The sequence below is a fragment of the Plodia interpunctella genome, chromosome 29, assembly GCF_027563975.2.
Source record: "Plodia interpunctella isolate USDA-ARS_2022_Savannah chromosome 29, ilPloInte3.2, whole genome shotgun sequence".
NCBI lineage: Eukaryota > Metazoa > Arthropoda > Insecta > Lepidoptera > Pyralidae > Plodia > Plodia interpunctella.
The window spans coordinates 2,324,656-2,351,174 of record NC_071322.1 but is presented as its reverse complement, the minus strand read 5'-3'; the positions used below and the strand labels follow the sequence as shown (position 1 = coordinate 2,351,174).

The window sequence follows — 26,519 nt, the reverse complement described above, 5'->3', positions numbered from 1 at the left end:
ACTTTACTACACTATTGTACTCGGACAGACGCCGACGCGAATGCATAGATTTATGTTAGCATTGTCAGAGTTATGTTAGCCGGTGTAACATAAATATCTATGAATAACATGAATAATAAATGAATAACATGAATAAAATAAATAAATTATCATAAAAACTCCGTATAATTTTTCATTTTTGACCATAGATATTAGAAGGGCCCCGCGCGCCTCGACGACCTCGACCTCGGTGGTGCAGTGGTAAAGCGCTTGCCCCTGAACCGAGAGGTCCCGGGTTCGATCCCCGGTCGGGTCATGACGAAAAATGATCTTTTTCTGATTGGCCCGGGTCTTGGATGTTTATCTATACATATGTATTTGTATATACAATATACTTAGTATCGTTGAGTTAGTATCCCATAACACAAGTCTCGAACTTTCATCGGGGCTGGCTCAATCTGTGTGATTTGCCTTAATATATTTATCATCGACATCGTTTACAGGCTTTAATAAAAAAAACACACACACACACTCGTGAATAGCAAGACATTTATGTCAGGGCGTGCAGACGGCGCACGTGCGCACTGAGCGCCGCGCGCTGGCGGAACGCGCGCCCGCACTGTGCGCACGGCAGCGGCCGCTCGCCGGTGTGGATCAGCTCGTGCTCCCGGAGACCTTTCTTATCCTAAACATACATATAATAAAATTGTATATGGACCATGTCTGCCTATATAGGTGACGTAAAAGAAAAAATATTATGACTTTATGAGATTGATTTTTTTTTAACTAGTTTATATTCGCGCCCCACACAAAAGGCACTGAACGGAATACGATGCCCTTTTCAAAGTTGTATAGCGGATGGTCCAACTTAAAATCTGATATAGGTTTCATCGCGATACGTTGCTTAGAATGCGAGATATGAAACACAATATGAAAAACCCCAAATATACAATAACTCACATATATAAGTATGTATTTTTTAATACCAATAATGTAACCAATTAATATATTAAAAATTCCTTAGCATTGTTAGGTATTGACCGTACAGCAATTTATTTATATAACTTATTTATCTTAAATGGGAAACTTAAAATATAGATAACTTTCTCATCCTTACATATTATAAAACGCAGTCCTCTACCGCGTCTGTCTGTCTGTCTGTTCGTGATAAACTCAAAAACTACTGCACGGATTTTCATGTGGTTTTCACCAATAGATAGTGTGATTACTGAGGAAGGTTTAGGAGTATAATTTATTATGTTTTTACCCGAACGAAGATGGGACGGGCCGCTGGTTACATTATTAAAATGAGTACAAGGGTGCTACATGTTTCAAATGAAATCTTTTCCAGCAGACCCCCGAGAGATGTGGTAATGTGGTAAAGCCACAATGGCGTGTGAATATTATACAGTACACATTAAAATTAGAATGGACTCACCCTGAAAGCTTTCCCACAGCGCTGACAGACTTTGTCCTTTGCGTTCTCCTTGAGCCCGCGGTGCGCGCGGCGCACGTGCCGCGTCACGCAGCGTCGCGTCGCCAACGCCTGACACACAAACTATACTAAATACCACTTAATGAATAAATAAATATATTAGGACAAATCACACAGATTGAGCTAGCCCCAAACTAAGTTCGAGACTTGTGTTACGGGATACTAACTCAACGATACTATATTTTATAACAAATACATATATAGATAGACATCCAAGACCCATGTCGAGCTGACCGTGTTTCGAACCCGGGACCTCCAGTGTAGCAGGCGGGCGTGGTGACCATTAGGCCACACAGGTCGTCAATCCTAATCGTACTATCCTACTGATATTATAAATGCGAAAGTTTGTGAGGATGTATGTTTGTTGAGATGTTTGAGAGTTGAGTTTTTCCAATTTGTCGCGCCATGTTTTTGTTGTTAAATGTAACGATTTGTACTCGATGCCCACGACACAGGCCTGGCCTGTTGTGGGATCATTTGCTGTTTTATTTGCATGTAATTCTTTCGAGAAATAAATAATTCTCATTCTGTTACTATTTCATGCAAAATCTAGTGTATTGTAATAAAATTCGGTACACGGGTAGAATATAACATAGAATAACACATAGGGTACGTTTTTTCCCAAATTTCCCACGGGAGCGAAGTCCTGGACGTTAAATAAACAAATAAAAGTAATCAATTCAACCTTTCCACACTCAACACAGTGGTACCCAGCCAGCCCGCGGTGTTGGTAGTCGATGTGGTCCTTCAGTTCTCGACGCGAGCGGTAGCCCTTACCGCATGTAGGGCACTTGTGTCTGAGGACAAGCGGGTCCATGTACATCCGGCTCGAAGGACCAATCACGTAGGAGACGGTGATAACGCCCTACGCACTAGCGATGGGACTGTTTAAATGAGTTTATTTCGGCATTTCTTCTTAGTAGCGATCGTTCCGAAAGATCAAGATCGCTTGTAGCTTATTGAGAAATACTGTACAATTAAATGCTCCACACTGTCGCCGAACACGGACACACGCCGACGCGAATGCGTGAACATTGCGTAGATAGTATGAGCTCTTTTATTTACCGCAATGAAACACCAGCAATGTATACCGAATCCACCGAAGTTTGGCGAACTGTTCGACGACAGTATGGAGCCGGCATAAAATTTGACGTGAAAATGCTCTTTATAGTCTAATTTCTGAATAAATGCTGAAATTTTTCGTATAAAACCTGAATAAAAAAGTAGCCTATGACACTATTAAAGGTTTCGTCTATCTCTGTGCCAAATTTCATCAAAATCGGCCCAGTACTTTTTGAGTTTATTCATTACGAACAAATATACAAATCTTTTCACTTTATAATATTTAGCATCGATAGTTTTCACTTACTACGCTTGACAGGTCACAGTGATAATTCCAATCTATTATGGGAATTATCATTTTATCACTGACTAGCTTTTGTCCGTGGCTCCGTCCATAAATTTCCCACGGGAGCGGAAATTTCCGGGACGAATAGCACCCTCTCTGTCTTACATATATAAATGAACAATTTGAAGGATATTGATTAAGTAGATAAGCGTGAAGATGTAACAAACTCTTAAATAAACAAGTTATGTACTAGTATTGCCCCTCGATTACTATATCAATTGTTATTCGATAAGACTATCGATTGTATCGATATTTTCGATAGTATCGCTAATATCAATAATTCATGAAAAGCAAATACTATTGAAGGAGTGCATGGAATATTATCAATAGTATCGATTCTATCGGTAGTTTCAGACTATCGATACTCTGCCAATTTGGGAATAGTATTGTATTTATAATATCGTATATGAAGCCTTTTTCGAATGAAAACTAATATTATAAGGGTCGTGTATATAATAACTATTATATACCACTAGCTATTGCCCGCGGCTTCGCCCGCGTGATTCCCCACGGGAGCAGTTATTATTCCGGGATGAAAGGTAAACCTATGTCCTTCACCATACTTCAAACTACATGTATGCAAAATTTCAAGAAGATTGGTTGAGTAGATAGAGCGTGAATTGGTATAAAACAAACTTACTTGCGCATAATTAATATTAGATAGGATTAGTATTATTATATTTATGTAAGCATTATAATATATACGCGTCTGTCAGTATAGACTTACTTGAGGATGTCTATTTGCGCATGCGCCCTGGTATACTTCAAATGGTGTTCATACGAAGCTCGACTGATGAATGTTTTGTCACACGCGCGACACACGCAAGTTTCGCGCGCTGTGTGGATACGGGCATGTACCTGACAATGACAGAAGTATTTATTAGTAAACTTTAGCCCGCGCCTTCGTCCACGTGGATTTCATTGCGAAAGCGAAACAGAAACAGACATTTTCATACAAACTTTCACACCCCCATTATAGTATTTTTTTTTATAGTAGCCTATGAGTATGAACGCGGGAATTTGACTATATGAATACTAAATTTCATCAAAACCGGTCCAGCAGTGCAATGTAAACTTTCACATTTATAATATTTGTATGGATAACACTTGATCTGACAATAATAACATTTAATATAATTAATTTAAAATCCAGAATGCATCCAGTGCTAGCAGGGAAAGACTCACAATTCACGCATAGTGTGGGCCGTTGAGTGTTGTTCATTTATACAAATTTTACCTTGAGCAGGTCACAGCGGATCAGTTTGTGGCACACATCGCACTTCTCACGAGGCGGCGGGTCGTCATGTAGTCTGGAATATATTTCGTTCGTTTATATTCGAACTTAGTTTTTTCTTACGTGTGAACATCTTCACAGTTATTACTGAATTTAGTTGAAAATAAATAAATATATTAGGACAAATCACACAGATTGAGCTAGCCCCAAAGTAAGTTCGAGACTTGTGTTATGGGATACTAACTCAACGATACTATATTTCGTATGTATATAAGATAAACAACCAAGGCCTAGGAAAATCATTTGCCATCATGACCCGACCGGGCATCGAACCCGGGACCTCTCGGTTCAGAGGCAAGCACTTTACCACTGCGCCACCGAGGTCGTCAAACATATCAAATGTTAGTTCATATATATCTCCTAAATTAAATAAACACGAAAATAATTTCCTAAAAAGATGACATTGTTTGCATTAAAATTGCGGGAGCCAATTTGGTACATTAAAATTGTGATTTAGTTTTTAGTTATATAATCTTTTTTTAGTTTAGTGCCATATCTCGTGTACCAAATAAATTGATTCTTTCTTTCATTAGACTTGTATTTATTTATTTATTAAAACTTTATTTACCAATATGGTTAAAGGGCGGAATTAATGCTAAAAACATTCTCTACCAGTCAACCTTTGGGTATAACTGAATTATTCATAGCGATATTTATTTATTAAAATTTTATTTACCAATATGGTTAAAGGGCGGAATTAATGCTAAAAACATTCTCTACCAGTCAACCTTCGGGAATAACTGAATTATTCATAGCGATAGGTGTAAAGCTTGGTCCGCTGCGCCAATTTTCTAGCAAAACAAGTTAGGAAAACCTGCCCGTCCGCTGCGCCAATCGTTGTTATGTTTGCCTACTCCATAATGCGCTGTGATACGTCTTTCTTCAGTGAGCGCTAACACGAAATGAGTCACTTCCCCTCCCCGCAGGCGAACGCGGGGTTGTCCATTCGGTTCGGAAAACATGTTTTTGTGTTAGCTAACACGAATCGTATCCACATTCTCAGAAAAATATTTCCATGTGGAAAAAAAGTCACAATAGGGAGTTCATTAAGATTTTAGATTATGGTAAAATTAGTGCAGTGCCAACCCTGGAACAGCTGATTTCATTCGTCTGTACAACTTATTGTTCATTGACCTCAGTACCAGGATTGGTGCAAATTATGAGGATGAAAATTCAAAACATGGCTTTTATGCCTAAGACCTTTGAGTCTCTGAGAGGACAATATTAACTTTTTAATTATGATATATCATGCAAAATCGCTTTTACGGAACTGTCTCTATTGGAAACGTAAGTAAAAGCAATAATAAGAAATTTTATCTTATATTGACAATTGAAGCAATTCAACTTTTGAAATTATTACAAAGTAAACAATTAGGTACAATTTAGGGAATATCTCTTCTGCTAATCTGATCTTTAAAATAACGTGTGCGCCTGTGTGAATGTGAAAGAAATAGGATAGAAACAGATGGATGGAATGAAACATTGCCTATTATTTTTACTGTCGATTCCATGGTTCTGTATGATTTATTATTACTTATAAAATTCAAAAAATTCAAATTCAAAATTCAAATCATTTATTCAGAAATTAGACCTTCACAGACACTTTTTCTCGTCAATCTTTATATTTATAGTTATTTCTCACAAGCTACAAACTACTGGCATTTCGGAACGACCACTGCTGAGAAGAAATGCCGAAAGAAACTCATTTGAACAGTGTTGGTCCCTATCATGCCAGATCGGCTTACCATTATTGTTTCTTACAATGTTTTTTTTTCTTTCTAATAATATATAAAAAAAAGTTTCATGTGAAATCTTTGTAGTTTGTTGTTTACGTTTTTCAATTAATGAAATAAATCATCATTGATGTTAATAATTTAAAAGAAAATCTTAAGTATCGCGATGTATGGTATGGTATGAGTACTTTATTTATTTATTTACAATTACTTGTTCACTCTAAATAGGTACTAGGCGGACAGACAATATGAGTAAAATGAGAGTGACATTATAATAAAAATAATTATTATAATTAAATACTTCTATATTCTGACCTGAGATGTCGCTGCAAGTTGTGTCGGAACGCGAACCGCTTGCCGCAGTGCTCGCACGCGAACCACTCGCGGTGCTGCGTCTGTATGTGCTTCCAGCGCTTCGACTTGTTGCTGAAAATAGTGCGTTGTGATACAAGCCTTATTATAGCACTCGACTTACGGCTCGCGCTGTAATCTGTTAAATAATCATCACGAAGTTGAAGATTAATAAGTTATGATTCAAGCGTACTTCGCCTTATTATAGCGCTCCACTTACGGCTCGCGATATAATCTGGTTTATTATATAGGTATATATAATTAATTTGTATATTTACGGTAATTAATAAAAATATATAAAAAAAATATTTTTATTAATTACCGTGAAGTTGTACAATAACAATACTATAATACATTATGATACATAATAATACATTATGGTACAAGCGCACTCGGCCTTATTATAGCGCTCGACTTATGACTCGCGCGACTTAACCACCAAAATGTTTTACTAAAAAGTCTATAATTTATATTGCTGTAAAAGACACGGTAACATTACAACAAAGTAAAGACTCACTCAAAACTTTTGTCGCATTCAGTGCATTTGAAGCCACAGGGCGTCGATTTGTCTACTCTATCCAATTTTGAGATTGGTTTACGCGCTGGCTTTTTTCTAAAAACCTGTAAACATAAATAAATAAATATATTAGGACAAATCACACAGATTGAGCTAGCCCCAAAGTAAGTTCGAGACTTGTGTTATGGGATACTAACTCAATGATACTATATTTTATAACAAATACATATACAGATAAACATCCAATACCCGGGCCAATCAGAAAAAGATCATTTTCCATCATGACCCGACCGGGGATCGAACCCGGCACCTCTCGGTTCAGAGGCATGCACTTTACCACTGCGCCACCGAGGTCGTCCTTGCCATTACATTGTCCCCACTGTAGGACACTGGCGTTGATTGTGCAAGGAGTATGGGTAATGACTGGCATACAGTATTACAGTTTTAATTATACAGTCGGTGGCCACAAAGATACGTGTGATCAATAATATTAATATAAAGAGGTAAGCGTTTGTGAGTTTGTGTGTTTGAGGCGGGTAATCTCCGAAACTACCGAACCGATTTCAAAAATTCTTTCACCATTGGAAATGTACATTATCCAAGAATGCTATAGGCTATATTCAAAATTCCCACGGGAGCGTTGCCCGGGGGCAACATACAATATAGAATAAATTGATAAAAACGCGATGGTGGCTCTAGAGTGCGGCTAAATATTTATTTATTTATTTATTTATTTAAATAGTTAACAAAATAGCTTACATCATGTTCTCTCATATGCTCCGTCGCACATTCCACACTTGCGACTGATTCGCCACACATTTTACAAGTGTATTGTATAAAGTGTGACTTCATATGTGAATTCAGCTTGTCTTGAGGTGAGAAGGAGTGACAAACAGGACATTGAGAATGGTTGTCCTTCTGAAATAAAGTACATATCATATATATTAGCTAGTAAAAACACAATAAATTATACACCTAAAACTTCCTCAGGAATCACACTATATATTGGTGAAAGACGCATGAAAATTCGTATAGTAGTTTTTGAGGAATTAACTCCCTTCATAGTCGTTAAGGAAACACTATCATGGCTGTGGTACGTGGTTATTACATAGAATGAAACGCAACACAACAAATTTCAATGGAGTGGTTTGCCTTCTCCATTTCACACAGAAATTAATCATCAACCAGTGTGCAGGTTTCCTCGCGATGTTTTCCTTCACTAAGTCGATGAAAACTACTATACACGAGTCAGATTGGTATACAAACTCATGTAGCACAAATAGGACTCGAACGTGGGACCATTCGATGCACAGGCGGGTGTCTAATCATTTCCACCACCACCGCTTCATATAAGTATGTCTGTTAACATTTTTACCACAATCGGTCCAACGGTTTAACCGTTTCTGCGGTTAAACGGTTAAACCGTTTAACCATAAAAGCATTTAGAAAGACCAACAGGAAAGACCAACAGGCTTTCGTATTTATAAATTAGTATGGATATTTATTATTATCTAAAGAAGTATGTACTTTAAGTGGAGTACCAAAGTTTCAAATAAAACATTTAAATTACCATGGTGTGATAGTCTTCTATATGTTTCTGTAAAGCAATATCAGTCTTAAACACTTCGACACAAGAATCACATTTGTGCAGCACATCTTTAATTAATACAGTTCTTGCATTTCTACTTTTGTGCATTTCCTCCGAAGACATTTCTGTCGATGTGAAATATCTGCTAAATCTGAAAGGCCCGATCACCTTTCTCTTTCTCATTCTTACTTTAACAGTTGGTGTTTTCTGAAAACAAAGTGCTTTTTATTTTCATTCGAGACAAACGACGATTTTTGCCACAGTGCCACAGTGAAACATAGTGTTGTGCAGTCCATTATCACAGGTGGCTAAATCCATTTATATCTTGTGGACAAGCATTATGATAGCTAGATAAGTTTATATCAGAGATCCCCCATGAGGCCGACATAGTCACACAAAGTGCACTGAAGCCTTGTCAAAAATTTGAATTTCCCATGGGAGCAGTTATTTTTCTGTTATGAAAGGTAACCTATGTCCTTTTCTATACCTCAACCTACATGTATGCAAAATTTCAAGGAGATTGGTTGAGTAGATAGAGTGTGAAGAGGTAACAAACAAAAACATACTTTTGCTTTTATAATATTACTTAGAAGTAGGATATTTATTTAGCAAATTTTTTTTCATATTAATTAGTAGTGACAAAAAGATGCCTCACCTCACTGTTCCCACTTGGAACCTGATCATCATCACCACGATGATGTAGCTCTGACAGAGGAACATTGTCTTCATCATCTGTTCTCACGCTGGCTGGACCGCAATCGATGAAATTGTCTGTTTCATCATTACAATCTGATATGGAGATGTCATAACCTTCTTTTATTATAGTTTTAAGTTTTGAGAGACATGTCTTTATGTCACATACCTGAAATTTAATATTTCACACATGTTCTAAAAAAGATTGGTTGTGTTCATTGTGTTCAGGTTTCGTGTACCCAATAATATAGGGAAAGAGCTGGAGATTTTACATCATAATCAATATCCTACTAATATTATAATTGCGGAAGTTTGTGAGCATGTATGTGAGTATGTATGTTTGTTACTCTTTCTGCAAAATCTACTGGATGGATATAACCTGGAATAACACAGGTTACTTTTTATCCCGAAATTCCCAGAATCAATCTAAAATGTTAGCAATTAACAAAAAAAGAAAACACCATAGGTTTTCTTTTTTCGTACAGAATTCTGAAAAGAATACTTACATTGGTCCTACCATCGGCTATATCTGTAAGCTGTTTCTGCACCGAGCATGCTTGGCGTCTAAACCGGCTGATTTTAGACAACATCGCCTTACACTCCCAACAGATGTGGAGACTAGCCGTGTCCTGGTAGAAGCCCTCCTATATATATCATAAATCCCATCAAAACATTCTGTATAAAAACTAGCCAAGTCTCTATAAACCTGTTTGTTTCTCTATAATAGGAATTTACATTGCTTTTTATAGAGAATTTCAAGTACATACTTTATCTAGGTAGAACCAAGTTAGATTTTATGTGACCAACTGCTGAACATTCTATAAGCATAATAAAACTAAGCAAGCTTCCGTGTGTCAAGTAATCTTAAAAGACACTTTCTGCCAAAACATGTTGTGTGTTTGATATTGGACTCAATACGCCTATCCGGAAAAGCGAGGTAACTTGAGATAGACGACCGTCTATCTCAAGTTTTGTATACATTATAAGAGTCCTCACCTTGTAGGCTTCTGCATCGTACGATAAAAGTGAATATAGGTTATTAACGCCTTCCACAATTCGGCACAATTTAAACAATTTTCTATCTGTACTCAAACACGTACAACACAACATTTTTAATGAACTTTCGGTGCAATAGTCCATTTTAGTATTGTGGCTTGATTGAACTTTAAAATTGTTGGTCTTAGTAGAAAATAGGAATTTAAATTTAATTCTAGCACGCAAACAGAAAATAGTCGATTATATAAATATGTAAATAAATATAGTTCAAACAGACATCTTTGTAAATATGTCAGTTTGACAGTTACCTATTTCAACAGCTGACTTTGACGTTCAGGTTTGTTTATTGCCACAATAAAAAAAAAGGTTCACACCGGACCAAAAACGCATTTTTGTTCGGGTCGGGACTTTATGTTTATATATCAGTGGTTATTTCTTCTTATATTTCCAAGGATTCTGTATATGATGAATGTACATTATAATAAATTTAAGTTATATTACTGTAATGTTTCTCAGAAACTATTCGGAACACAACACAGATATAAAAACTTTACAGAACACAAGAAGAAAATACCCTGTCCCCCTGTCCGTGGTACCTTCACCTAGTCAATGATATATTATAACTCGAAATTCCCGCGGGTACATGACCCGATAAGGATAAGCAGTTAGTATCTACTATATATGCATTTTTCAGAGGATCACAATATTCACAATAATGTATGAACAATTATTTCCATATACCTTGTAAGGTATGATTTGTCCACATATAGGATGATTTCTTATTCATTGACATTCACTTCACGCCTCAGTCGCAAGATTCTGAACAACTGTTCGTATGGGAGCAACTCCGAAATAACGAAAAACTTAATGAAAATCAGCTCTGCTATGTTCCATACCAAATCAAATAACTAACTTGAGCAAAATTTATGTACCAACTAATTTGTTTTTTCGAGATTTCAGGTTTTCTCCCATACGAAGTCGTTCATTATCATGGACTGATAGTGTAGACAAATAATGCCCATGTATAAGAAATCACCTGTATATTTATTTATTATTGAATTATAAAAGAAAAACTTTGCAATATAAAATATCTTTATTACCCAAACTGTATAAAAATGATACATATTTAATCGAGGCGAGATATGGTTGATGAAGAATTTTGAGAAGGTACTTTAGGCAGAAAGAGACAGGATGCAACATACCTACTTCATTAATCTGTATTCTTCACGGAATAATAAACTTCACATGGAAGGGACGTGTGGGCTGGGACGCGTATGCCAATGTTAAGTCTAGGGAGACTTAACTCAGTCCACACACAGTCGCTTTGTGGTTACTAACGCTTTATGACGTCTGTATCCGGTGTGTTCGATTACAAAAAACACACACAAAATGACTCGATGTTCTGTTCTAGAGTGCAAAAACAATTGTGGTACCAAGAACTTGTTACGATCAGGTATTTCCTATCATCGCTATTGACGTTGAATATCATTATGTTATATTTCGGTAATAAATCTTTCCAATTAACTCGAAAAAAATATTAGTGTGAATGAAATTAACTTGTATTCCATTGTGATAAAATCTAAAATCGTATAACGCTTGGTCCGTACGTGTCATCTAGCGCTGAGTAGCTACACCACATGTAACCCCACCACCTATTTGAGTAGCAAGCACACTTCCAGAAAAACGAATGAGCAAATGTGAATCTCAACTCTAATGACTTTTGAATAAGGTGTAATATTAAGGACATATTATTTAGTAACATCTATCATTGAATAGCATAACTAAGTCGACAGTAATGACTTAAAACACGCAAATAGAATTCCGACATGTAAGTGTTATCGCTATCCATTTGCTAACTTCGACTTTATAGTAAGTACAATATGGTTTGTATTTCTTTATTAGTAATAGTCTATGTCTTTTTGGCTTCACCGAATTATGCCCGTTCTCATTGGATAATTTTCAGTGTGCGTAAAATGTAAATGTGTGAGTTTGGCGACAGCGGTTCTCACATGAATTATCAAGCTATGGCCTTTCGATCTGTGTTTATTTTTCCGTGGTATTCTTTCACGTAGTTCGTGACACCAGTGTCGCCAGCTAAGAGGACACGGCGCCCTACTTTTTACTCTTTATAGACACGCGTGTACTTTTATTTCTCAACTTTATGCGTTTTCTTGTGCCGTGTCAAATGAGCGTTCTGAGTAAATCTATGCTGGCACACGTCACATTCATAAGGTTTCTCACCGGTGTGGGTTTTCAAATGTCTCAGCAAGTTATCATGCTTGTTAAACTTAGTTTTACATACATCGCATGTATAACGCCGCACGTTCGTGTGAGTTCTTAAGTGTCTATCTAAATTGCTCTTCTCATTAAATCGAATGGGACAAACAAAACATTGGAACGGTTTCTCAGCGGTGTGGATTACCATGTGTCTCGTTAAATGGCTCTTCTCTCTAAACCGATTTTTACATACACCACATTCAAAAGGTTTCTCGCCTGTGTGAACTCTTATATGACTCAAAAAATGCGCTTTACGGTTGAAGTAACGTTCACATACATCGCACTTATAGGGATTGTTATCAACATGACTTTCCATATGTTTCTTTAAAGAATGTTTACTGGTAAAAACGCGTGAACACACGTGACATGTAAAAGGATTTCTAAGTTGTTGACTTACAGCGTGAGTTCTTAAGTGTTGCTTTAAACAAAGCTTTTTGGAATACTCTTGTTGACAATAGTCACATTTATATGGTTTCTCACCGGTGTGAGATCGTAAATGGACTAGATAAGCATGTTTTCGGGAATAACGACGTTTGCACACTTGACATTCGAAACGTTTCTCACCATTGTGAACTAGTAAATGTTCTTTGTAATTTTGTTTTCGGTGAAAACTACGTTTGCACACTTGACACTCGTAAGGTTTCTCACCAGTGTGTATTCTGGTATGATCAATTAGTGCGCGTTTTGTACTGAACTTACTCTGACATAGGCCACACTTATGAGTTTTGCGATTGATGTGAGTGTATATGTGTACCCTCACCCCCGCTTTACTAGTGAACCGACCATGACAATAATCACATTCATAATTTCTCTCGCCCATATGAGATTTGAAGTGAGATTGCAAATCACTAAAATTGTAGAACCGTTCGTGACATATAACACATCGGAACGGTTTATCGGCGTGTTTTTTTAAATGTTTCAATAAACAGTTCCTTTTGCTAAAGCCTTTATCGCAAAGTTGACACGGGAAGGGCTTGACGCCCGTGTGAGTTCCCAAATGTAATGCTAAAGTTGATTTTAAAGCGAACCGTCGCTGACACACGTCGCATTCGAAAGGTTTCTCGCCAGTGTGAGTTCGAAAATGCCTGATTAAAAGTTGTTTCGCATTGAATCGGTACTGACATATGTCACACTCGTAACGTTTATCATCTATGTGGATCTTGTAATGGTTCACCATGCCGGCAGCTCGCTTGAACCTTCGCTTGCATACTTGACACTCATGTGGTCCTTCTCCAACCGGATTGAGCTTCGTATTTAGCAGCTCGGGCTGTTTGTATGAAGTCTCCTCTGAACGCTTCGGCTCTTCAGTTTTTGATTGTTGAGTTGGCACAGGGTCTTCTGTGTGGAAATAAAATGATCTCATTCAATGTTTACAAAACGTTGTGTATCCATTAAGCGACTAAATCGGAGCAATGTATCAATCAACACACGACTTTTAGAGAAATGGCTTGATATTTGCTAAAAAGTACAATTCAATTTATAGAATACTAGATGTTGCCGGGGCTTCGCTCCCGTAGGAAACTTGAGATAAAATATAGCATACTTGTTTAATGTTAACCTTTCTAATGGTGAAAGAATTTTTCAAATCGGTTCGGTAGTTTCGGAGATTACATATAAAAATATGTATAAACATAAATACATAAAACAAAAATAGAAGTTATAAAGAATCCCGTCTACATACCAATCAAAACATTTACTTCTTCTGGCTGTGATCCGTCACCGCACTGAGTCTGACTTATAGTGTCTACATCTCCATTGTCAGAATCACATTCCGTATTTTGTGGGGAGGCCATGTTTTCTGACTGGTGCATATCTATAAAGACATTATATGATTACCAAGTAGCTCCAAATTCTAATTCTTTATTAATCTCAAGCTAGAAACTGTGAAAAGCGGACATTCGCGCGATTAAAATGATAAACAACATGTCTTTCGATACAGAAAGGGTAATTCTAGAAATACAGTGTCGCCCTTCCATAAGGTATAACATTGTGTGAGTTATTTAAGAGAGAGAATTTAATGGGTACACAATGCCATGGGCAATGGCAATGGCAACCAGACAGGGGCCGTGTTCACGGAGTTCTGCCGCGTGGACCCTTAACTACATACTACATGTAGTTTCTTCGGCCTTAGATTGATATACATAAGTAATTAATGTCCAAAATTTAAACCCTAATATTTAAGATAAAATGTAGCTACTATAAAAATTTAAATGTTGAATTTGTATTTTAATATATCTGGACCACTAAAGTAAATAAAATCTTGTAAAAACACACCTTCCATTTTTTCTTCTTTTATCACCAACTCCGTTTCTGTGTGATGCTGCGGTGGACTTGCGGAGTGTTCAACGGCTTTTTCACTTTCCACCTCAGTGCTAACATCTGCATCCTCAATTTTTATCTTTACCGGGACCCTAACAGTTTCAAAGCATTCAGTTTGGGAGACACTCAAAAACCCACCTAGCTTGTTGGTTTGACGATCAATTAGAACAATTGATTTGTCAGTAATCTGGAAGTAAATGTTCCAAGTTGTGAAATGTGACACTTTGATTAATTAATACAGATTCATAAAGAAATAATAATTTAAATACAGATACAGAATATAATTACAGATTAATAAAGAAATAAATTATCACATTCAGTACATTATTCTTTAATTGTGTGCAAGAAAGCTTTAAATAAACTGATTTGATAAGTTTTTTTAAACAATACAAAAATAATTAGATTCATATGTATCCTGAGAAATAAACATATATGTATGTATATTAATATTAAATGCACATAAGTGGCCAATATTTCAATCTATTAAATTAAAAAATACCTTCAAATTTGCTTCCAATATAGAGTTCAGTATATGCTCAGTCTTGTTTGAGATCAGAAGCAACTTGTAACATTTTTTAAGCTGAGCGTAGCAGATATAGCAGGCCAATATCGGTTTTCCAACATCAGTGTACAGCTGGAAGTTTTACAACACTATTTAGCAACATTTTAAAGGGGAGACAATGTACAGAAAAATGACAGTGAGGGGTATACAGTAGAGAGAGACACACTTTTTTCAAAAACAAAAAAACTAGGGACATCAAGCTAGCATAGCCAAATGAGATGGAGAACATTACAGAACAATTTCTCGGTCCATTTTATACAAGGAAACAATTGGGTGTTGACTGATGCCATAGTTTGCACCATTTGTTCTCAAGATGACCTGTGAAAACCTAACTCTGGTATTATTTATTTACACCAAATTATTAGACTATTAAGGACCCTGTTCACCGACTCCTAACAGTTGAGAAAGAAACAGGAAACGCTCAGATGAGGGGGCAATAGATAGTAAGTGGGTACCTAGTTTAAAAAAAACACACAACGCCTTTACAAGATAAGATTATTAATTGGCAGCCACCGGTTTTACTTACTGCATTCTTGGTCAGGTCTTCGAACACGAGCTGAAGGGAACTATTTATCTTTAGCAAGCGCACGTTCACCGCCAGACATATGCGACATGCTATCATTATAGGCATTTTAGCAGTTAAAACCGTCCGAGTGTCTTGTTAAAGATAGTTTCCTTCACAATTCACAATATTATTCTAAAAACTTAAGCAGGTCATAGAACAGTAATGTATTCTCTTTGGAAGGTACATACAAATTCACAAATAAAATGCGTGCAAAAGTGCAGCAAAACAAGTCACAGAGAATGACAGAATTGATTGACCATTGAGCTTTGGAATTGACAAACATGTTTGACAGATGGCCCCGCGCGCTGATCGTCGCATTTGGTGGTTCTTTAAGGTTTATTTTGAACTGAATTTTTAACGATACGAGTTCAAAGAACATAAATAAAAATATACTACTATATGTTTATAACAATTATCACAGATATAAGAACATTAAAACATGGAATTAGTACTTAGGTACTCAGGGACGTATAAAACGATATGTTCTAAAAGATAATAGGTGCGTCAAAACCATGTGAAAACAACGATGCGTTTTTTTTTTAAATCAAGCCAAATTTGATATTTGTCAGATATGACAAATGACATTCAAATGTAAAAAAAAAAAATATTGCAACTCAAACTTCAATCAAATCAAATAATTTGAGAAGAATATTAAAATTACAAACAAATTACAACAATTCCGCGTCTTCGTTTCATAAACACTAACTTATCCCCTTTTTTGCTTAACTCATACAGTACAGTGTGTTGTTTACCAGAGATTTAATTGGTGCTACGATTATGCAGTGAAGTGTACGATGATTAATTGCAGATTGCAGCTCACAATAACACATGAAAGTCTCCAATTTCCTTTTTGCTGTCCTCACGGTTAGCCAGTTTCCACACATACAACCGATATAGACAGAAAAATTCAAGAAGGAAACTATATGAGTATAATACAGATGTAATTACGGAAAAAGAAACTGATATGTACAGAACTTTTGTGTTGGTTCGTCGATCTGTTATAAGCCGTTCTCATACGTATTCTTTTAATATTTAACTATCTCGGCTCAACTGTACCTCTGCCGCGCTAAAATAAGGTTTATGGGATTGAGGGGGTGTATTCTGTATGCATAATTGACAGTTTTTCCCAACAAATAAATTGGGACAGATTTAATATTTTTGTGATTATTACAAAAATGTTAAATCTGCCCCAATCTCTAGAATCAACTGGTTCCAGTGCTAAAATATCAAAAGCAACAAGAAACTAAAGATGTCTCTGTGCAACCAGACCATTCTGATATTATACATGTACTGATTTTGATAAAATTTGGATTGGATATAATAAATAATCCAAGAAAACTACCGTGGTCTGATCACGGTTACTGTGAGCACCGGCTACCACAATATCAAAAGGAATCCTGTTCTATTCAGGCCATGTACCAAATTTCATCAAAATTTGGCGAGGAACTAGATTTTTATTATTTTTATTTATTAAGATACACATGCAGTCAAATTACAATTTTGCATTTTTATACTTCAAAGCTATACATTACTGAACAAGTAAAGTGCCCAAATTTAGTGTACACAGCGTGATCATTTAAAATGAGCCATTAACAGAACGTATAAGTACTCAGATAAATTCACATAACTAATAAAACAAGTAAGTTGATCAAAGGATGTCACAAAACAGCAGCTTGTACAGAGTATTAGGAGAAAATAAAACAATTGTAAAGCAAATTCTAGGGGAACAGCTTAATTATAGAATTTCAGAATTGTCTGATGCTTTCGCTGAAGATATCTAAGCTTATTTTGTTTCAACCTCCTCAATTTTTTTTTATTCATTTCCATGAAACATTATTTATTTATTTCAATGAATTACTGGTATCTGATGCATAAGGTACATAGAGACCAATATCTCTTGTTGTACGACTTTTTTGATACCAGTAACCCTGTATATACAATAATTTATTATCGACAAATTGCTAAATTTAACATGTTTCAAAATTTTAAACTGTGTTGCAGATAGCCTGAAAGTATAAGACATGGAGCAAAGTCATATAAAGTGTGAGACTGATTGTGATGTAATTGTCAAAGCTGAACCGATTGAGTTTGAGGAAGGTTGGTCCACAAGAAAAAGTTATAACAATAGGTCCAGTAGATTTTGCGTGAAGGAGTAATAAACATTCATCCTCCCAAACTTTCACATTGCTGTAGATAGAACCTCTCGAAATTCTGTGGTCTCTGTGATTTAAAATATTGAAATGTTCAACATGTATTTTCAGGTACAGCGCAAGCACTGTGCACCACTGAGATGAAGACTGATGATACAAACAATATGACGGAGCAAAACTGTGTAATCAAGTTAGAGCCAATTATAGAAGGTTCTAGGGAAGGTATGAATGCTTATAATCTTTCTCTAATACTCTCGCCTGTGATGCCCTAAAGCCATGTAAAAATAAACTTAATTGAAGATTTTGCTGCAATAGTGTACAAAAGTACAATGAAGTGGGGATAAAGTGAATTGACAAAAGCTAGTATTCAACAAATGAATATTGACCACCTGCCTACTTTTTAATACTAACATCAAGAGCTATTTGGTGATATCACTATCCCTGCATAGTATACAATCCCTTCAGCTAGCGATAAAGTCGCTTCCCGATGTCATTTATTCGTAATGTGCTTGCTTACATCTTTAAAACTGCGCAGCCGATTTTGATGTGGGTTTTTTAATAGCTAGTTTGATTCCTGAGGAAGGCTTAGATCTAAAATTTACTACTAAGCGAAGCCAGGACGGGGTGCTAGGTTAGGTATAATTCATTTACTAGTTTATATTTATTGATTTTCACTTATATAATGTATTGCAGAGTGCCAGCAAAAAGAAAACATGTTGCGTATTGAAATAAAATGTGAGACTGATAGTATTAGTGGTGTCACAGTCAAGACTGAACCTGTTGAGGATGACTTCGAAGGTAATTTTGTTACAATTTTGCTTTTGAAGTGGTTTTCGGGAGAATTGCGCGTAATCGATTATATTATATTGCAGTTAGGGTAATAAGTTATAGTGCAAATAATTGAATTATATTTTATATTGCTTTTGCTGTTGCATTGGGTTTAAACCTGTAAAAATATAATAAGTTTGGATATTTGTAATCAGATTAAAATCTAAATTTAGTCTAATATAATTGAGTATAAAATGAAAAAAAAAAAACTTTTTTATTTTTTAGTTTACCTTGCTATAACTGTTTGGTCTAATGGCTGACCGGTAGAGAATGCCATATGGCGTTAAGTCCAGCTTGTGAATATAAATTCTGTATTTTTGTGCAACAAAGTAAATAAATAAATGAATCTATCCCTTGGTAATTTCGGAATAAAAATGTTATTCCAAGTTGTGCCTAATTTCACAACAATCGGTCCAGTAGATTTTGGGTGAAAGAATAATAAACATACACAAACATATCCTCACAAACTTTCGTATAAATACGATTAAATAATAAAAATTATAAATAAATTAGTATTTTTCAGGCACAGCGCAAGCACTATGTGTTACAGAGTTGAGGATTGATGATCCCGTGACGAACAATGTGTCAGACGAAACAGATCCATTGAATGAAGATAAAAGGAAAGTCAGGAAAAAAGGTAAGTAAATCACTCAATCTGATTCGATTAAATGTTTTTGTACTGCGTGTTAATTAGAGAACTTATAGATGAAATAAATTTGATAATTATATATTTGCTTGTTAACACAAATTGGTAGAACAGAATGACAGGAATACAATATGAAACACTAGTATTAGTAGTGCGCGCGCAGGATTTTAAATTTAAATGATCGTGTTCGATAGCCATTGGCTGCTGCGCGGGGGGCGCGGGCGGGTGTAGTAAAATATCTATACAAACATCACATACTATAATAAAGAATTAGAACTAACAATTGAGGACCTCGGTGGCGCAGTGGTAATGTGCTTGACTCTGAACCGTGAGGGTTCGATCTCCGGTCGGGTCATGATGGAAAATGATCTTTTTCTGATTGGCCCTGGTCTTGGATGTTTATCTATATATGTATATGTTACAAAATATAGTATCGTTGAGTTAGTATCCTATAACACAAGTCTAGAACTTACTTTGGGGCTAGCTAAATTTGTGTATGATTTGCCCTAATATATTTATTATTTATTTATAAGAGCCTTGTAAAATTATTTTGCGCGACCCTCTCAATACGCCATTGGAACTATTGAAGGATAGTATGAATATTTAAATTGTGGCGTGTGGCCCCGCCCTAGAATAGGACCACTTCATATCCTCCCGTGGTTGTCGTACGAGGCGACACACAGCCTTCGAAACTGATAGTCAACAATATCATTCCCAAGGAGGGTTAACGTTGAGCAGGCGGGCGTTTGTAAAATCTGAGCCAAATTTTCAAAATTTTAAGGTTTATTTTTACGCTTACCCTGCGCATCGCGTCGGTATAGCCCCGAATTCAACCAGGAATACGTACGCGAAGATGAGTGATAAGTGTGGATATTTTAATTGAAATATTGTGTGTTTTCAGAAAAACGTATACAATCCGAAGACAACAAAGTTAAAAAGCGCAAGCCAAGACGAATCAAACGAACCAACGAGAAACGATATGAATGCAAAATATGTCACAGGTATCTTAGTGGAATTAGTAGCCTAAAGGCACACAACAGGACACACACTGGCGAGAAACCGTACGAGTGTAATGTATGCAGCAATAGGTTCAGTCAGAAGGCCCATTTGGAGATGCACGTAAGAATTCACACAGGTGGAAAACCATACGAATGCAACATATGTCATACACGTTTCACGCAAAAAATCAATTTGCAAAGACATTTTAGATCGCACAACGGTGAGAAACCTTTTGAGTGCAATATCTGTCTAAACAGGTTCACGAGAAAAAGCGCTCTGTTGCGCCATTCCATATTACATAATTCTTAGCATATATCTATTTATACATATGATAAAACTGTACGCATGCTATGTACATAGTGTACTGTACAAAGGAGATACAGAGAAAAATAATATATAGGAGGGGGGGGGGGGGGGGTTATGGAACTAATAGAAGCGGAAGTATAAGGGATAGATAGACAATTTTAAACAAATAAATGTCACTTAGTTCACGTATCACACTTCTATTCATCCAATTATTATTATTTTAGCACTTCCTACCTACTACCATCGGTCTCTACAACTATGTATAATAGAAAACACATAATATCTTACTCTAAACGCGAGGCATGTTGATTAGAAGATTACTTAATACTCTCTAATGATAATAACTGTAAGTGGGCTTGAATGACAGGAGATGAAATATATCGGCGTTTCTGCACGGTCTCGATAGTTCAGTGGTTAATTCAGTATCGATATTATAACGTTTAAGTATTTTCTATATCCTTTTTAAACCTTGACGTTGGCAAAATCATCGTTTTGGTGAACGATGGAGCCATAACACAAATAAAAAGAGTAATGTCCCGGTCAGGTTCGATTTCCGCTCGAGTCTTGATTTTTTTTTTTTTTATTTCTCACTTATTTATATATAATGTGAACTGTCTTAATTTGTGTCTTGTTGCTTAATTATATTGTACAAATAATTTTGTAAATAAAATACTGCCCTTAGGTTTAAGATTTTAATGAAAAAAACACAAATTAAAAATGTATTATATGTTTAAGTTTGAAAATATCTTTTATATGAAATAAAATACAAATCTTTAAAACTGAATAAACAGTATTTTTATTTAAAAAACATGAAGTAAAAAGAAAAAGATACAGAATTTAATGCCCAAAAGTAGCTGTTTCACCTTTAGCAAGGCCATCCAGGGATAACCGCCGATTTTGTATCAAATCGAACAAGAGCGATGGTAAATTGTTTTTTAAATATATTATAGTCTGGCCTCTATAAAAATTGAATGGAATGGTTTCTTCCCGATTGAACAATCCTCGATTCGATTACACGAGCATTATGAACAAGCGGGGAGGCAAGACTAATTTAAGTAGTAAGTTAAGACCATGGATTTAATAAGTACCTACTAATTCCATGGTTAAGACAACATCATACCACTTCCGGACCGGTAAAACCGTCGCTACCTACTTTTTGAAAGCTTTTTTCAGAACTACTTGGGTTACTTACTAATTGTCTTTGCCCAAATAGAGAAATTTTAAAAAGTATGTCAATGTCACTGACAATAATGAGCTTAAATGTCACCTCGTTGCAGTCAACGTTATGTCAATGTCATTCTCGAGGGAAGAGAAAAAAAAATAGCGAGTTGATGTTATTATTTGGTTCAGATTGAGATTTCCTATTCCTTTCCTTCCTAGTAAAATAAATCTTGATGATCTTGTATGCATATTGAAATCCTGGTCCAGTTATTTTTATTTTTGTGAATTTATAATAACCATTCTAATATGTATTAATAACTGAATCAAGTTATTTCATTTAGTATTTTCTGAAAATGTCCGAAAAGCCAAAACACCAAGTTCTTAGAATCCAGGTAAATGCATGATCCTAGATCACTCCACTCTATGTTCTCGCGAGGATATCGTATGAGGCGACTAAGGGACACATAGCCTTGGCAGTTGATAGACAGCATTCTAAGTCAGGTAGGTAGGTAGCAAAATCACATCTTCAAAATTATATATTACTATTATTTTTATGGTGGCGCCACAGTCCTGTATGTAACTGGGAACACGATGTTATCATACTAGAGTGCAGAACTCAAATATAATATGAAGTATTATTTATTAAATAAAAAAAATATTAAATAAAATAGTTTGTAGCTTATTGTCAGAAATATAAATTTGATGTGAAAAAGTATCTTTAAAGGCCTAATTTCTGAATGCTTTGACTTTAATTAATATTTTTCCAGGCACGACAGATCGTTGCAAAAGTCTATGACTTCATGAAAAAGGAAGCAATAAAGAAATATGCAGAAAAACTGACCGATGCTCGTTGGAGGACCGCGCAGGCTATCGGCATATCTGAAACCACCGTCACTAGGATTCTGAGGGAACGTAGGGCAAATAAATTGTCTGAATGCTCTATATCAGACTCTGAGGAGGAGGTCCAGGACGGTAATCAAGAATCTACATCAACAGATATCAATTTGGTAAGCATAAGTGACTATAATGATTAAACTAATTTTAATATGACTTTATTTAAATTTTATTTTTGTTGTAGAGAATTATCAGTATGCTCTTTACTATGTTTATAATGTTTTCTTTAAAACTTTGTTTGCAGGAATCCTCACAATTGTCCTCTACAAGTTCTAACAATCACAAATGCGAAATAGAACTACCAGACATTGCCATAAAGACTGAACCCAATGTAGAAGAAGGTAGTTTTTAACTTATTTATTCTATCCATAAACTGTCAGTTATTCACACAAACTGAAACATTGTACAAGTTAATTGTTAGTATATTATAGCTAAATCCCTGAGAAAACAGGTTGTCAATTTCTTTATTATCAACTGCATTACCATATTAGACTATGTTGACACATGTCAATGTAAAAAATCTATTGAAAACAACAAAGTGCACGACCCAACAGCAATTTAGCATACACCCAACAGCAATTTAGCATACACCCAACAGCAATTTAGCATACACCCAACAGCAATTTAGCATACACGCAACAGCAATTTAGCATACACGCAACAGCAATTTAGCATACTCTTTATATATATAATAATCCTATAAGGTAGTAATGCTAGTAAGTAGATAATACTTAAAGGTAGGTTTAGATGAAGACTATTTTCAGCCGCCTAAATTACGGCACCTAAAAAAAGCACAACATAAACACTTTCGGCGCCATTTTTTCGCGGCATTATTCATGCCACGCCTATTAAATAACCTAGAACACGCGCCCATTTTCTAGCGCCAGTGACCTCCGTCCGTGTCTCTCGCTGTCCCCGAGCGTATTTAAATATTATTTTTATAGTCGTTAAAAATGGCGCTGAAAGTGTTTATACGGTGCCTTTTTTAGGCGTCGTAATTTAGGCGGCTGAGCTTTATAGTTTCTAGTAATATTAGGAACATTCTGAAAATATATGTGTCTCTATAAGAGCAGTGTCTAAAGGAGTTTTTTCTTCAATAAAGTTGCAGGTCCACGGGCAAATGAGATCAAATTGGAGAAAGAATCTGACATAACAGTGCAATGTATAGTGAAGGTTGAGCCGACAAATGAAGAGGAAGGAAAATTTAGTAATCAAGAAGGTATTGATATAAATAATAGTTTTTCTTCTCATACCACTTATGTGGGACTGTAACACTATATTAACTGTATCCATTTACTATTTAAAATAATTATTGTCTATAAAAAATACATTTTTGATGTTTTAAAAAAACAATTGTAATGTGGGTACACATTACTTTTATTTTTCTCTATAAAAACTATCCTATGATAATTTTAATTAGAAAACCATTTATAATATTTTTATTTGTTGAGAATTTGACATATGTTAGTTTGAGATGTTCACAAAATATATTTATTAATTTCTGCACTGAACACTGCACAACATATAAATTCTTTGTGGAAAATTACAAAAAAAAGAAAACCAAGTACAAAATACTAACTTAAATCTAATTAGACATTTTACAAATTTAATTGGTTATTTTACAGGGGAAGGTGAGAAAAGAACAGAAGTAGAGAGTTCAAGCAACAACACTAACACACAATCAAAAGACAAAAGAGAAAAGTTATGTACACTAAAGCCAGATTTAACCCATTATGGCGGTGAGAAACCTTATAGGTGTAATGTCTGCGAACATAGATTTTCGCAAAAGTACAAAATGATAATACACTACAGGACTCATACTGGCGAGAAACCACTGCAGTGTGACGTTTGTCATAAACGCTTCAGTGAACACAGCAGTTTCATTGTACATTCCAGAACTCACACCGGTGAGAAACCATACCAGTGCGATGTATGTCAAAAACGATTTTCAATACACGCGAATTTAGTTAAACATATCAGAATACACACAGGTTTGAAGCCTTACGAATGTGCCATTTGCAAAAGTAGGTTTACTCAAAAAGGTCACTTGCAAGGTCATTTAAAAACACACACTGGTGAGAAACCTTACGAATGCAATGTTTGTAATAAACGTTTTGTAAGTAATAGTAGGCTTAAATCACATTCAAGACAGCATACTGGTGAGAAACCTGCTTCGTCTGGTGAGAAACCTTACGAATGTAATATTTGCCACAGTAGGTTTAAGATGTCTAGGGGGTTAAAAGCACATATAAGAACACATACAGGTGAGAAACCTTACGAATGCGATATTTGTCACAAACGGTGTTCGCAAAAAGGTAATTTGCGGACTCATATAAAGTCGCACAGTGGTGAAAAATATCATACATGTCATATTTGTAAGACTGGGTTCACTAGAAATTTTACTTTGCAGAAGCATTTGCGTCTTCACCTGTTATAGACCACTAGCTTTTTCCCACAACTTCGTATGTGAGTAAAAATCCGTTTCCCGTGAGAATTTGAGGAAATCTTAGGACTTACATTGTCCAAGGAACCTACACACCAAATTTCAGCTTTCTACGGCCTAGTAGTTTCGGCTGTGCGTTGTCTGTCAGTCAGTCACTCAGTAACGCAAGAGTTTTATATATATAGATTTATCTATTGCTGGCGAAAACTTTGTATAAATTCATTGGTGAGAAATGTATTTCACAGTTCAGTTATTGTCATTATGTTTCATACTGAAAGTATCATTAAATAAATATCAAAAACTTAATTCAGTTGTTTTATTTGCAAACGTTATTAGGTAACGATATAATATTAAACTTAAAGCGACCTGTGTTTTAAAAACTATAGCAGACTTATATCTAAGAGTTTACCACCATGTAGCTTACCTTCTCCACCTAAGAGATAAGCTAAGAAGCTAAGCTACGAAGATGTGTGAGCTGTACTGCGAAACTACGTTACTGTTTCCACTAAAGCCGAGATATAAATAAATAAATATAGTAGGACAAATCACACAGACAAATAGCCCCAAAGTAAGTTCGAGACTTGTGTTATGGGATACTAACTCAACGATACTATATTTTATAACAAATCCATATATATATATAAACATCTAAGACCCGGGTCGATCAAAAAAAGATCATTTTCCATCGTGACCCAACCGGGGATCGAACCCGGGACCTTTCGGTTCAGTGGCAAGAACGTTACCACTGCGCCACCGAGGTCGTCATATTTTGCTAATATACGTTGCCAAGCTACGTAAATGCGTCGCCGCCCAGTTTTGCCGCCGCATTGGACCGGATTACCTCAGCAGTGCTGAGTCACCGTACACTGAGTACGCATCTGTAACACCTATCCGTAGAACATATCTTTAGCATGCAAATCTAAAGGAGGATATAAAAACTATTTTAAGGATGAAGTGGAGAAGAAAAGTGGATGATCGTGGGCTCCGACACTCTCAGATTCGCATTTGAGAGCAAGCCTATGTGTTCCTCTCTTATATCTATTTCTTTCGGGGCTGTGGCGCCGCGCCGCGAAGCCCGGAGTCTTAAAATATGACCTTGAATTTTTGAAGTTACGGTTGAGATTTTATATAACTGGCCACCAGCCAGAAGTTTTGGGTTTTGAAAAAAATTACACAAAAACTAGCTCTCAAATGCCAATATTTAAAGTGACTCATACGTTATGCTAAGGCGCTTCCTTCCGCCATAGAATAAGACCATTTCATATCCTCTCGATAATGACAACGCCAGAAAAATGTCCTTACGAGACATTTCATT

General features: G+C 35.9%; 2 protein-coding genes across 2 annotated transcripts; one reads left to right on the top strand and one right to left on the bottom strand.

Moving 5' to 3' along the window:
- Window positions 1-127: 127 nt before the first annotated feature.
- Window positions 128-16,270, bottom strand: LOC128681930 (zinc finger protein 91-like). Its single transcript, XM_064436912.1, has 17 exons — window positions 15,739-16,270; window positions 15,150-15,284; window positions 14,606-14,837; window positions 14,013-14,144; window positions 12,204-13,669; window positions 10,055-10,288; window positions 9,565-9,702; window positions 9,021-9,227; window positions 8,348-8,572; window positions 7,537-7,695; window positions 6,778-6,881; window positions 6,225-6,335; window positions 4,120-4,192; window positions 3,610-3,740; window positions 2,160-2,271; window positions 1,418-1,525; window positions 128-664 (listed from the first exon to the last, which is right to left on the bottom strand). Exons 1-17 carry the CDS (start codon window positions 15,841-15,843, stop codon window positions 530-532), a joined length of 3,807 nt encoding a protein of 1,268 aa, XP_064292982.1. The 5' UTR covers window positions 15,844-16,270; the 3' UTR covers window positions 128-529.
- Window positions 16,271-16,389: 119 nt separating this feature from the next.
- Window positions 16,390-25,510, top strand: LOC128681929 (zinc finger protein ZFP2-like). Its single transcript, XM_053766258.2, has 11 exons — window positions 16,390-16,762; window positions 17,779-17,874; window positions 18,039-18,149; window positions 18,621-18,725; window positions 19,279-19,392; window positions 20,303-20,708; window positions 21,984-21,993; window positions 22,635-22,874; window positions 23,006-23,102; window positions 23,864-23,980; window positions 24,387-25,510. Exons 2-11 carry the CDS (start codon window positions 17,799-17,801, stop codon window positions 25,196-25,198), a joined length of 2,088 nt encoding a protein of 695 aa, XP_053622233.1. The 5' UTR covers window positions 16,390-16,762; window positions 17,779-17,798; the 3' UTR covers window positions 25,199-25,510.
- Window positions 25,511-26,519: the final 1,009 nt, after the last annotated feature.

Coding starts and splice junctions, on each gene's coding strand:
- LOC128681930 (XM_064436912.1), bottom strand. CDS start 15,843: ATGCCTATAATGATAGCATGTCGCATATGTCTGGCGGTGAACGTGCGC. Junction 8,573..9,020: donor TTCCAAGTGGGAACAGTGAG/GTGAGGCATCTT, acceptor CTTTGTTTTCAG/AAAACACCAACTGTTAAAGT. Junction 665..1,417: donor GCTGTGGGAAAGCTTTCAGG/GTGAGTCCATTC, acceptor ATGTATGTTTAG/GATAAGAAAGGTCTCCGGGA.
- LOC128681929 (XM_053766258.2), top strand. CDS start 17,799: ATGGAGCAAAGTCATATAAAGTGTGAGACTGATTGTGATGTAATTGTC. Junction 22,875..23,005: donor CATCAACAGATATCAATTTG/GTAAGCATAAGT, acceptor CTTTGTTTGCAG/GAATCCTCACAATTGTCCTC. Junction 23,103..23,863: donor TGAACCCAATGTAGAAGAAG/GTAGTTTTTAAC, acceptor TCTTCAATAAAG/TTGCAGGTCCACGGGCAAAT.